The 12,890-nt window shown below is 35.7% G+C and overlaps 1 protein-coding gene across 1 annotated transcript; it reads left to right on the forward strand.

Moving 5' to 3' along the window:
* The first annotated feature begins 7,766 nt into the window (after window positions 1-7,766).
* LOC113319043 (60S ribosomal protein L7-2-like) lies at window positions 7,767-12,486 on the forward strand. The gene is made up of 5 exons (XM_026567343.1): window positions 7,767-8,035; window positions 11,140-11,240; window positions 11,322-11,459; window positions 11,785-11,887; window positions 12,099-12,486. Exons 1-5 carry the CDS (start codon window positions 7,844-7,846, stop codon window positions 12,312-12,314), a joined length of 750 nt encoding a protein of 249 aa, XP_026423128.1. The 5' UTR covers window positions 7,767-7,843; the 3' UTR covers window positions 12,315-12,486.
* The last annotated feature ends 404 nt before the right edge of the window (window positions 12,487-12,890 follow it).

Raw genomic sequence — 12,890 nt, forward strand, 5'->3', positions numbered from 1 at the left:
GTATCTCCCAAGTATTTTCTCTTTATTTTCACACGTAGAAGAGCTGTCAAAATCTTTCAGGACTTCCCTAAACTGATAGATACGAATCCCAGGGGATTTTATATTCCCATATACTGCATTAACTTGCAGATAACAACAAATCTTCGAGATATTATTCTTTCCCTGTTGACTCAAATATACACGAAAATCTTCTATTTTGTCGATCAAAAACCAGTCAGCAATCCTACTTGGGTGTGTCAAATCATTCCCAATCAATACTGTTGAAAATCTCAGACAAAAATCTCCACAAGATTTCGATAGTATTTCCACCTCCTCTGTTCTATAAAAGGAAAGAAATTTTCCATTGTTTTACTCTTCAAAACCATATACCAATCCTGTTTTACCGAAACAGGATACATCAAGTCCAAATCCTTTGAGAATCTCCAACAGAACTCGTTAAAATCTTCCCCAGAAATATCGCTGCTGTTGTATATTTATTTCCGCCAAAATTTCATTTTTAAACCGTGAAGAAGAAGTCCCCCTATCCAAAATATGGGCGCCTTTAACAGCTGGGGCGCTTGGGGGTGCCCTAATCCAACGTGAGGGTGCCTTTTAACACTTTTCTCGGGTGCCTTTAGTAATTTTCTCCGGGGTCCAAATAGCACTTTTCAAGCACTTTTTCCAGCACAAATGTATTTCTCCAAAAACATCTATCCAAACACAAAAGCACCATAATTAGTACAATATCGAGCACTAACAATACATAACATTGAGAACAAAATAGACACATAAATGCGTCTATCATACATATGTGTTGCTACACAATGCTTATATCCAACATTGGTTATATATTCTAAACTCTCATTTCAATCATTGAAGCATCCTTAGAGGACGTTATATAGTTGTTATTCACAAACCATTTTTCGTCAAAGCCATTTTCAAAGTGATTGAAACATAATATGACTTTCGTCACTAGGTAAAGATGAACTTGGCCAAAGTGAAAGCTTACCAACACATATTTCAAGAAATATATAGGAGAGATAAACTCGGTTCGAAATAGCAAATGTGTATAATCAAAGTCTATAAAGCAAAACGAATTTTGTCTCAAGATAGGAGATAGAGTAGATAGACTTTTGAGTGATAGATAAGTTCAAGTCTCCACATACCTTTTAGTCGATGAAATTCCGCCAGTTCCTTGAGTAGTTCTTCGTCTTGTATGATGATCGCCATGGAGTTATTGAGCTCAACTACACTTTCTATCCTAGTCCGAAACTTAGCTATAGTAGACTAGAAATCAAGACTTTTAGTTTTGATCAATAACATTGACAAACATGCTTGATATAGCAACGCATGCGAGTTCGACCGAGCAGTGATCTAACACCTATAGTTCACCTAGTTTCTTCAGCATCCATGTGCTTCCGACATTCAATAAGTGCACGCACTGGAACAATTCCTTAGGATCGTATTCCAAACAGTAAAGGAACAACAAATTGTTTGGTAACAACTCTCTTGATTCTTTCAGATGAAGATATCTCAAGTCATATGCAAAGGCTCTTCCGTTTAACCAATAAACTCCTTTGCCTGGTCAGATCAATCTATCCAACAACTGCCGAAGTAGCAGAGTTTAGATTTGTAATCAATCAATATAGAATCAACAAAGAAACTATAAGGTGATGCCGATCTTACAGAACTAATCAATCGAAAAAATATGATTCTAGTTGGATCCCAGCCGATCAAGGTTTGTGCACACCAAAGATATAGAAACCAAATCAGAAATCTTCTTTGTCTTCAAATCTTCTTTAATCTTCAATAAACACCTGCACAACACCACTTGAATCTCTTGTGATCAATCACACGCAAAACGGAGTCTGTTAAAAATGGATTATCACAAGATGTCTTTAAATATACAAATAGTTCTAAATATCCCATCGACACTTCGATCTAGTTTGAGTGAATCTTATATCAGAAGAGAAGATTCTCAACAATAAACAAACTAGGTGCAATCAAAGTTCAACAACCGTTAGTCAATAAATCAATTGAAAACTAAAATAAACTATAATTATCAAGTTTCCCACCAACGGTACTCGTAGATGCTTCTTGAACCCCACAGAAATCTTTAAACGAGCGGTCGTAAGAGATTTCGCCTAATTAGGGTACTTTTCTTTCCGATTATACGGCTCCACCAGAAACAAAAAAAAGATGAAGTTTGCCTGGCTATTAGGACAATTTGCTCAAAATGCAAACTTTGGTATTTATAGACCAAGGATGTTTAACACCAAGGAATTTCCAAAACCGAATATTCTCAAGATATGTAATAGATGCCCAAATCGGTTTTCATAATTCCTGGAAATGCTTTGTCCAATATTTCCGAAATCTCAATAGAAAATCTCCAATTAGTAAATACGCATTACCAATTTTTATTCTCTAGAGATATTCATTTAATTGCTGGTAATTAAAGCATATAAAACTAACAACCTTAATTAAAAGATTCTTAATTTATTTCGGTCCGAGATCTCCTTGAGTTATTAAGGAATATCTTTGAACAATAAAAGATAACAATTACTGAGCATGTTCAAAGTATGTCGACATCTTTATTTGTAAATCCTCTTTCATATTTACAATCTTGGAACCGATTATACCACACTTCCAAACAAGTTAGAATTGGTTCATCTATATTCCAAGAACTATGTGGTTGATCAAATATCAATTCACTAATCACGGGTTTATGGTTTTACCAAACACAAGGATCGGTTTTACCTTAATATGGTTACTAGGACCGGTTACATCAGTTACCAGGATCGGTTACATTAATTACCAGGTGCAGTTACCATATTCTCATGGTATTACTTGTGACCGGTTACACAAGTCACTAGGATCGGTTACACCAATTACTAGGACCAGTTACACCAATTACAAGGATTAATTGCACAACTCTTTGTGATCGATCACATCAATTACTAGGATCGGTCAAACCAATTACAAATATCGATCATACCATCTTAGGTGATTACTTAGGATCGGTTACACTAATAAAAGTCATACCAATACATAAGTGAGGCACTGTGATTAGTTTTACAAAGATACATAACAAATTATGATAGATTCTACTAACTCACACATACTGGTAATCCAAAGATATGCAATGAATAAAAATACCAATAAGCCTAGCGATTTCTCTTTCGATTCATAAAAAAAGTTCATGATTGTACTTCCTTTAAACAAATGTAAACATTGTTTCCTATGATGAAATCTTCACCTTTACCCATACACATAATCACAATAGCATTCATACGATTATGCCAATGTCTTATATACGAAGTTCAAAAGATAAGCGTTATACTTCGATACTTATTCCTTGACACTAAGATCATGTGATCATGTCTTACTACTAGAGTATAGTCATACACGGCTTCGCAATTATGTTTTCAATATAACACGAATTGAAAGATACGTTAGGAATGAAACAGTTCAAGTCAAAATATTGCTAACCTCAAGAGGAAGGATGATGTCATCGTTGTAGCTTGTTACTTCTTCACATTCTTCAAGTCTTCGAGTAATACTTGTATGTCTCATAATCCTAGTCTTTCTAGCCTAACCTATACGAAGTTGTCTCTAGTACATAATCAAGCGACTCTTTAAATGGGATTTGATTCACTAAAATATGACAACCAAACTTGACATACCAACGCTCGGTGGGTTCAACCGAGCTATGCTCTAATACACAGCTTGCATTGGAGAGATAAACTTATCAAGATGAATCTTCAATCTTGTTGCCATTATCTTTGTGATCATCTTGTATGTATAATTACATAGTGCAATTGGTTTGTGGTCTCCCGGCTTGTGTGAGAGATTTGTTTTTAGAAATAAGACACAGGTTTGTCTTGTTCATCTTATTCAAGAGTCTCCCCGAGGTAAAGAAAGATTGTACCATGTTAATTACATCTTCTTTGACTACTCACCATTTTGATTGAAAGAACCCCAGAGGGAAACCATATGGTCCCAGTGCTTTCCATGGTCGCATACATTTTAGAACCGACAGAATTTCTGCTTCGTCTGGAACCTTTGTAAGTGCAATGTTATCAGCATTATAGATACATTGTGACAAGAGATTCAACAAATCAGCATCAGTTAGAGGGCTAGTCGTGCCCATTATATTTTTGAAATGTTAGGTTAAGAGATTCTCAAGATTATTCCTTCCCATACACCAGTTATCATCCGGCTTCTGGAGAGTCTCTATTTTATTCCTTGCTCTTCTCTTGTTTGCTTGCAGATGAAAATGCTTGGTATTTTGATCAAGTTCATGGAAAAGAGTCTCTCTAGATTCTGCCTGTAGAATTCTTCTTCTCGAGCATGTCATTCTTCAATCTCTCTTTCAACTTCTATAACTTTTTGTGTGTTATCCCTGCTTTGATGTGATTGTTGCAGATCAGAAAGTTGTTGTTATAGGCCCTTGATTTTCTCTTGAGTATTCCCAAAAGTTAATTTATTGCATAATGACAATGTCCTTCTGGTCTCAGATAATCTTTTATCCCACGTATAAGCATCAGATCTATTGAAACTTCTTAACCAAGCTTTATGTATCTCAGTTTTACACCTTTCATCTCTTAACTAGCATTCAAAAAATTTCCAACTTTTAGAGCTGTGAATATCATTAGGAGATAAATCTAATAATATGAGACAATGGCATGATCCTAAGAAAGGTAAGTGTTTGAGACAGTAATCTGGGTAGGAGATCAACCAATCTGGATTTATTAAGGTTCTATATAACCTTGTCCTAATTTTACCAGTGTCATGTTTTTTACTAGCCCATGTGAAAGGGTTTCCATAAAAACCTAAATCACTGAGGCCTATATCATGCACAGATTGAGTTATAGATGAAGCATGCGAAGATGATCCATTACTATTAGTTCTCTCATTATCATACAAAGTTAGGTTTAAATTTACTATAAGATCCCATGGAGCAGAAATATCAAAATTTTCACAAATGGAGTTTAGAAAAATCCATTGTTCTTTTCTCTCTTGAGGGTATGGGGATCCATAAACACAAGATAAGAGCCATTTTGATTTGGATGCATTACTATTGATAAGACAATGAATCATATTGTTTTCATGGTAAATAATGTCTAAATCAAATCCTTCCTTCCACAAGAGACGTATCCCTCTAGACCTTCCTATAGAAGGGACATGAAAAGAGTTTAGAAAATTCAAAGGTTTTGTGAATCTTAGGATTTTGTCCGAGTTTATTTTTGTTTCTTGCAAAAAGACAATATATGGGTTGAGCATATTGTTAAAATCATATGCATTGTTTCTAGTTTCCTTATTTGCAAATCCATTGCAGTTCCAAGCTATAAACCTCATGACAATATCTGCCATATTATTTCTACTTTGAAATGAAAAAAGAAAAAAACAGAAAATCTAGCGAGCGAAATTTAAAGTCTAAAACTGTAAATGTAAAACTGGAGTCGTTAAAAAATGAGAAAGTTTGATTATATACCTGAGAAGTGTCCTCTTGGTAGCCATTCGTGGGTTCATAATGTTGCCTCCCCATTGCATTTTACGCCATCTTCTGTGTATTGTGATTCATACTAGGTGCAACTTCTGTTGCTAAGACATTTGGGGGATTGACATAGATGTTGTGTGGATTCATGGAGGGTTCTTGGTTAAGAACTGAGTTTCTCATCCTCTTAGATTGCCTATTTTCATCTGCTACTTCTTCTTCTGCCATTTCATCAAGAATGGAGTTTGAATCTCTGCCATCCTCATTGCCTTCATATACGTCCGCCTCTTCTTGCATAACCGTCTCATATTCTTCAGTTGTTAAACTATCCAAGTATAAAAGATAGGATGTTTGTAAACAAGTGTTTTCTTGATGATCAATTACAAAACATTTGTCTGCCTTCGTAGAAATCCGCCTCTTCTTGCATAACTGTCTCATATTCTTCAGTTGTTAAACTATCCAAGTATAAAAGATAGGATGTTTGTTGACAAGTGTTTTCTTGATGATCAGTTACAAAACATTTGTCACGGATCTTCTTTGGTTGTAAATCCCAATGATAACGGATCCATACATCTTCACCAGTAATGGTTTTCCACCATCCACCACAATGTATAGGTTTCTTAAGGTCAATTTCCAATCTTACTTTCACAGTATTCCCATATCTTGGTCTGCAGTTTTCCGGACGAGTCCAAATTTTCTTCCTCATGAAACCTATTGCTTCATCTATCACGCTTTGATTTAGATGTTCCATCTTGAGATATTTGAACTGTATGTTAAACTCCTGATGAGAAAAGACATAGCCTTGAGCCGGAGTTCCAGGTACAAACTTTTTTACTGCGAAAAGAGCTTCTCCTACAATCCACGGGCCATTTCTAATGACTTCATCATGTTCCTCTTCATTATTCAACCTTACCAACATTAAGTTGTGACCCATAACTCTTTTTTTTTTCTTGTACTTTCTCCACAAGGAGTTGATATCCTCCTTGATCCGTTTCATCTGGATCTTCTCTTTGAACAATAGTTTTCCCATCAGACCATATGACCATTGGTCTGCAGCTTCAGTGGTATTTTGAGCAGTTCCTATCACACTTCTTCTTCTGTTGGTATTTCCAGAGATGCTTGCCTTAGTTGTCTGGATTATTGAGTGATTTTTTTAACACGAGAATTTGAGCTTCTGCCATTTCAGTGATTATCTTTAAATAATATTCTAATATTGCAGTATTGTGAAAGATAAGTTTTACTCTCGCGTAGTTATTTAGAGGACGGATAACATACATATTCTTCCAAAATATCTCCAAGGTTAAACAATAATCCCACAAATATCGTATGGTATCACTAAAAGATGATGATAATACTGAAATAGGTTTGTTTTGGTAACAATATTAGTTAACAATCTGCGGTTATAACCATATAGATTTCCAGTATTTTTAGCGCATAATTTTCGGGTGAATGGAAAGTATTTTTGGTTGTCTCTATATTAGGAAAGGGATAGATAGGTTGCTAACATGTCGAAAAATTGCTAGAATCACCGCTGTAACTGAGCATCAATTTAGGCGGAAATTGACTTTTTTGAATTTTTATGAATTGAATTTATGTGAAGGGAATGTTTTGATGATCATGATGATCAATATTTTGGGATTTTCTGATGAAAATGTATACTAAAGGGTTTATCAAACTAAATGTATGAATCATCATGACAAGGATGATCTGCACCACTTCTACGCACACCACTGTTCTTAGTTCATTCGCAAGCATTCTGAACTCCACCACTAGATATCCACAAATGTACTATAGAGAGAAAACTGCACAAGAAGAAAAATTACCTCTTCAAAGCATAGGGGATATTAGAAACAAAAAAAGTACAAGAAATAAAAAATTATGAAAGATCATAAAAATGGACTAATGATTTTTTTTTTCTTTTTTTTTTCTAGTTTTGTTTGTTTGTTTTTCAAAAATTAAAACTGAGATGATCCATTGGAGTATACCACAATATCCAAGGATCAAATGTCTAGAAAACTATTGTTTGTATGCAGAAAAAAGACATGAATGATATTATAAAATTTTATTTATTTATTTTTATTCATTAATGCATTAAGCGAGGTTATTCATTTATCCCTTGACTGAAATCGGGACCGAAAAAATTATTCATTTGGCCAGGCTATTCATTTATGGAGGTTGGACTACTTTGGGCCCCTAACAAATGGGCCATTGGCGTCCGCCCATACCGCGTATGCTATCAGATGGCCCTGCCCGTCCTCAACAAAATTCTTTTTCTTCTTCAATTCAATCATCTCCAACTCTTAACTAAACCCCTAGTTGCACTTACTCAGTAGGGTTTTAGTTGAAATCTCAACCGCTGTCTCTGAAATGGCAGAAGTAGAAGAAGCACCAAAAGCTCTTAACTATATCCCTGAGATAGTTCTTAAGAAGAGAAAAAGCAGTGACGACTGGGCGATTAGAAGGAGAGAACAGGCGGAACTCAAAAAGGAAAGGACCAAAAAGAACAAATCACTTGTTTTCAGAAGAGCTGAGGATTTCATTAAAGAGTATCGTAACAAGGTAACTGAATCTTCAATCTATGCCTCTTTCTTTTTACCTGATGTGATTATTATCAGTAAATTAAATTCCAGCTATAAGAATAAGACCGAGTGTATTAGGTCATGCCGCCGCTATTGCAAATAATTGGTAATAAGAAAAAACTAGGTAAGGTGTTAGTTCAATCACATCACTCTTCTTCTCATCTTTTCCCTCTGAGAATCATCTCTCAGAGAAGAACTAGTGTTTCTGCGACTCTTAAAGGCGATCTTGTGTTCGTTGTCAATCCTGAAGGTTCTGTTCTCTATGTATTATAATTATTTTATTTTTCTAATAAAGTTCTAATTTTTAATTGAATTTGGAAGAACGGAATGAAAGAAATTATTACCTTATTCATCTTGGTTAACGTCGAAGTGTAAGCTTCTCTAACTTTTGGGATTCATAAATTTCATTTTCTTTAATCAGTAGGATTTTGTTCAATTTTGGAATTGGAGTAACTCAATTTGGTAATGGGTTTAAGCTGTAAAATTAGTTTGAAATTGGAAATACGGGTTATATTCAATGAAGAGTTTGATTTTATTAGTATATTTAGTGTGAAATTGGTGGTTGGTGGAGAAGTCATAATTAAGGTTTTGGGATAGTCCTCATGTTACGTTCCACCAAAACATCACAAACCATATCTCTGTCCACTTCAATGCGCAAAGGAAGAATACCGAGTCGCTCTACTCTATCCTTCCCGATGTGCGGCGGATCATACTTGATTCCTCCCGACATTTTAAAACCTCCCGCGGCGGATCATAATTGATGTGACAAAAATACCCTATTAATAGTGCGTGATGGCATTTCATTGTAAGCATTAATCACCGCTGAAATAAGCTCATCAATGTTATTAGGAGCCACTTTATGGTGTAGACCCTGGATTGATGCAAAGTAGCCAAGGTCCAAAGTATTCATATCTGGACTGTTGGAGGCTGTTGAATGAGTTGAATATCAAACTCGTCCTTTGATGCTGCTATCTTAAACTGTTCATCATTCTTCGAAACATGAGGCCTCGCATTATCTTGTTGAATATAAAGGGTACTGGTATTTGAAGTGGGCCATTTAGCACGCATTGCCGGAAGAATTTCTTCAATTAAAAATCTCTTTGAAACTTCTTTGTTCACCGGATCGATCGGTTTTGTTTCAAGTGTTCCAGCTTTTCTATTTTTACTGTTTCGTGCTGCTGCTTTATTTTCTACCGTCGGCCCCATGAAAAATTTCATTCCCCAACGAATCATATCTAGGGCCTGCAACTGCAACTATAAACATAATCTTAGGAATGAATTTGTTGCTTTGACATTCACGATGAGGTTTCGGTTCATCAGGAAGAAGATAGTATTTCTCTGTCGTTTTTGTCATGTTAAACCATTTTTCGTCGATGTGCACATAATCAAACATATCCTTAAACGTTGGTCCAGAACTAAAAGTACTTGTATCAACCATACTTATACAGTGTGCCGTCGTCTTTCAGAAGTGGCTTTACAGCACTTGAGTGTGGCCTAACCTTGCCTTCTTGGATCCTCGCGTGCAATGTTGATTTTGGCATCTCTATAGCTTCTGCAAATGAACGGATACAAGTACGACGATGGTATGGAACTGCTAGTACCCTATTGATATCAATATCAATACGTTTGCGACCGATCCTTGTTTCCTAGAAGATACATCTACATGCATATTGGAATTTTGATTTGCTTTAGCTCGCCTCCAAATACGTTGCACTGTAAGATATGATGTCTTGAAAATACTAGCAGCTTTGGTATAGGATCCCCTTCTTAGTTTTCCATCTTTGCTTTCTCCCAACAATAAATGGTAGATAGTCAACCGTCCTCATTATCGAGTTCCTAGATTTTCTTAATACTGTGTTAGAAATCATATCCCCTTCATTAGGAATCACCTCTTCGTCATTAGAAAATAACTCTTCATCACTAGGAATTATGTCTTCATCAGATGATGTTATTGGTTCTTCATTAGAATTGTAAGTTGGTTGTTTCTATAGAAGTATCCATGCTAATGGGAAGAAGGAAAATGAACAGTCAGAACTGTAAGAGATAGACAGAACATTGTTTTTTTTAATAGAGTTTAATGAGTTTACTGGCAACTACTGTATTCACAAAGGTATTTTGATATACAGCATTCAATGTGGAAGTTTCAAATTGGGAAGTATGGGAGGGAAATAATTTGTGAATTGAAATTTTCAAATTTTGGTTAAAACTTTCTGAATTACAACATGATTTCTGTATTCATTATGAAATTTGAGGCTAAATATTTTGAGGGAAAATGTTAAGGTGGATTTTGACAGAAGAATTCCGATAATCACCAAAATACTTGGAGGGAGCTTTAGACTACTTTCTTAGAGTTTTAATTTTGGACGAGATTACCTAGTTTAGGAACCATTAACTATCTAGATAATTTATTATAGCTAAGGATATATGTGGAAAGAAAATTGTTTTCTATTTGTTTCTTAATATCCGTGTAAAATGCAATTTTATCAACTAATTCCGTACGGAGGGAGTATATATCTGCCAACAGAGAATTAGTGTGAGTAAGAATGTTTTCTGTTTCATGGCCTGGTTTCATTTAGTGTTGTGGACAAGGGTGTGGATATATGTGAGTTCTCCATTTGACGGTATGCAATCTATCTTTTAGTGTTACGAACATCGGTTGGATGTAAGTGAACTCAATTGCAATTTATGGAAAGTGAACTCTATTGTAATTTATGGAAGTATGGGCCGAATTCCTCTAGTGCTGTTATGTGGTTGCAAAAGTATTAGAATATCAGAATAAGACTGACTGTTAGTTAGGTCCTGCGGCCATTCCTAAAAAGCAAACTAGCTAAGACAGGTGTTAGTTCTTGATGTTCCCTAATGATGAAATAATGCATTGGCTAGTTCTCAATTTGGTATTCTGCAATTTTTTATAGTGTTGTGGACAAGGGTGTGGATACATAACGAATTCTTTTGTTGGTATTTGGTTGCATACCTTTGAAACTGCCGCAGTTGGACCATATTTTGTTTGTGTTAATCTTTTCATATGAATATTTTGAATTTTTCTTATTTAGAGTGCTTATTACTTTGCTATACTGCTGTCAGGAATTGGACTTTGTCCAGATGAAACACAGGAAAAAGCAGCGAACGTCAGCATCAAATGCTGTTCCTGAATCAAAGTTGCTTTTCGTCATACGTATTCGTGGGTGAGTGATGGACGTTAGAATAGTATCTTTTTAGTTTGTTCATGTTATGCTCAGTTGTTCGACTTTCTGTCTATGTTTCAGCACCAATGATATGCATTTTCAGACGAGGAAGGCTTTACATTCTTTGAAGTTGAGATCAATCAACAGTGCTGTTTTCGTCAAGGCAAATGAAGGAGTTATGGATATTCTAAAGAGGATTGAACCATATGTCACTTGTGGGTAAGGAAAGAACTACTGATATGATATGTCATAATCTGGTTTTACTTTTATTAACTTTGAAATAGTGGAAGTATAATTTGATATAAATCCTTACCGATATTAAGCAGTAGAAGATAAATTGTCGCCTATAACACTGGAAAAGAGTTTCTTTGTCTACAATTAACTTTCAAATGTTGGGCCTGTTGCCAGAGTCGTATTCCCGGAGTTCTTTTTGCTTTAAACATTATCATTGTACCAGATGACAACCCTTGTATCTGGAAACTGTGAGCGTTATCTTCTTCATCAATGGTTTAACTGGGTTACTAAATGTACTCGACTCTTGCAGGTCTCCTAACTTCCAGACAGTAAAAGATTTGATTTGCAAGAAAGGCTATGGAAAGATTGACAAGCAGAAAACACCCCTAACAGACAATAACCTCATCGAGCAGGTACAAATTGCAAAAAAATTAGAATAGAATTGTGTAGTCATGCTTAATCTGTCAAACAGGAGCCACCGTGATATTACTGGGAACATATAATGTGATGTCTGCTAACTGTACTGGTTGGAGATCTTTATGTAACTCTCATTTGTCCCATGCATCCATGTCTTACTCACACGAGGGCTTATTTGTATGCAACTAATCCATTTGCATCTTGCAGGCACTAGGGCAGTATGGTATTCTATGTATCGAAGATATTGTACACGAGATTGCTACTGTCGGTTCACATTTTAAGGAAGTAGTGAACTTCCTATGGCCATTCAAACTGACTAGGCCAGAAGGAGGTAAGCTGCTAAAGAAAACACGATACAGTGATAGTGGTGATGCTGGAAATCGTGCAGATAATATTAATGAACTCATCAATAAGATGAACTGAGAATAGACCGTGAATCAATGATGCTCTTGTTTGCCTAGAAAAATAGAAAGACAAATTAGATGGATACCTTCATATGTCTTCAGTTTATGTGTTATAGACTTTGCTAATCTTGATTAATGATGATACAAATTTGCGGTTCTCGCGTTGATCAGCAAAAACTCCAGTTTTCTGACCTTTCAATTGGATTGAGGATGAATTCTGCAGCACTGTATGATGGTGGAACCGCAAAATTTTGGGGCTGCCTTGTGAGGGCACAGGGCACCAAGTACTTGGGGCCTAAAATCTAAGTTCACACTAATGTGTTGGATGTTCTGTCTTCAAACTAGACATTTGTGTAAATGCAGAAGAAACAACTAACAATGGTCTAATATGATCGTCCTCTCTAGAGGGCAGTATGGCCAACCAAATTTTGGGAACAACCGAACAAATGCAGGGCAAACTGTTGTAGAATGAATTAGAAGCTGGTTCAGCAAAAGTCAAAATGTTATTTGTGGTGAGTAGAATGGCAAAGCGGTCATGGTAAATCTTGGAAGGAAAGATGTCAGCATGATAAGGAGGATTCAGAATTGAAACACT

This window comes from Papaver somniferum, chromosome 10, assembly GCF_003573695.1.
Source record: "Papaver somniferum cultivar HN1 chromosome 10, ASM357369v1, whole genome shotgun sequence".
NCBI classification, from domain to species: Eukaryota; Viridiplantae; Streptophyta; class Magnoliopsida; order Ranunculales; family Papaveraceae; genus Papaver; species Papaver somniferum.

Excerpts from the sequence above, each read along its gene's own strand:
- LOC113319043 (XM_026567343.1), top strand. The coding sequence starts at position 7,844 with ATGGCAGAAGTAGAAGAAGCACCAAAAGCTCTTAACTATATCCCTGAG. Across the intron at positions 8,036-11,139 it reads TTAAAGAGTATCGTAACAAG|GAATTGGACTTTGTCCAGAT; the intron begins GTAACTGAATCT and ends TACTGCTGTCAG. Across the intron at positions 11,241-11,321 it reads TTCGTCATACGTATTCGTGG|CACCAATGATATGCATTTTC; the intron begins GTGAGTGATGGA and ends TCTATGTTTCAG.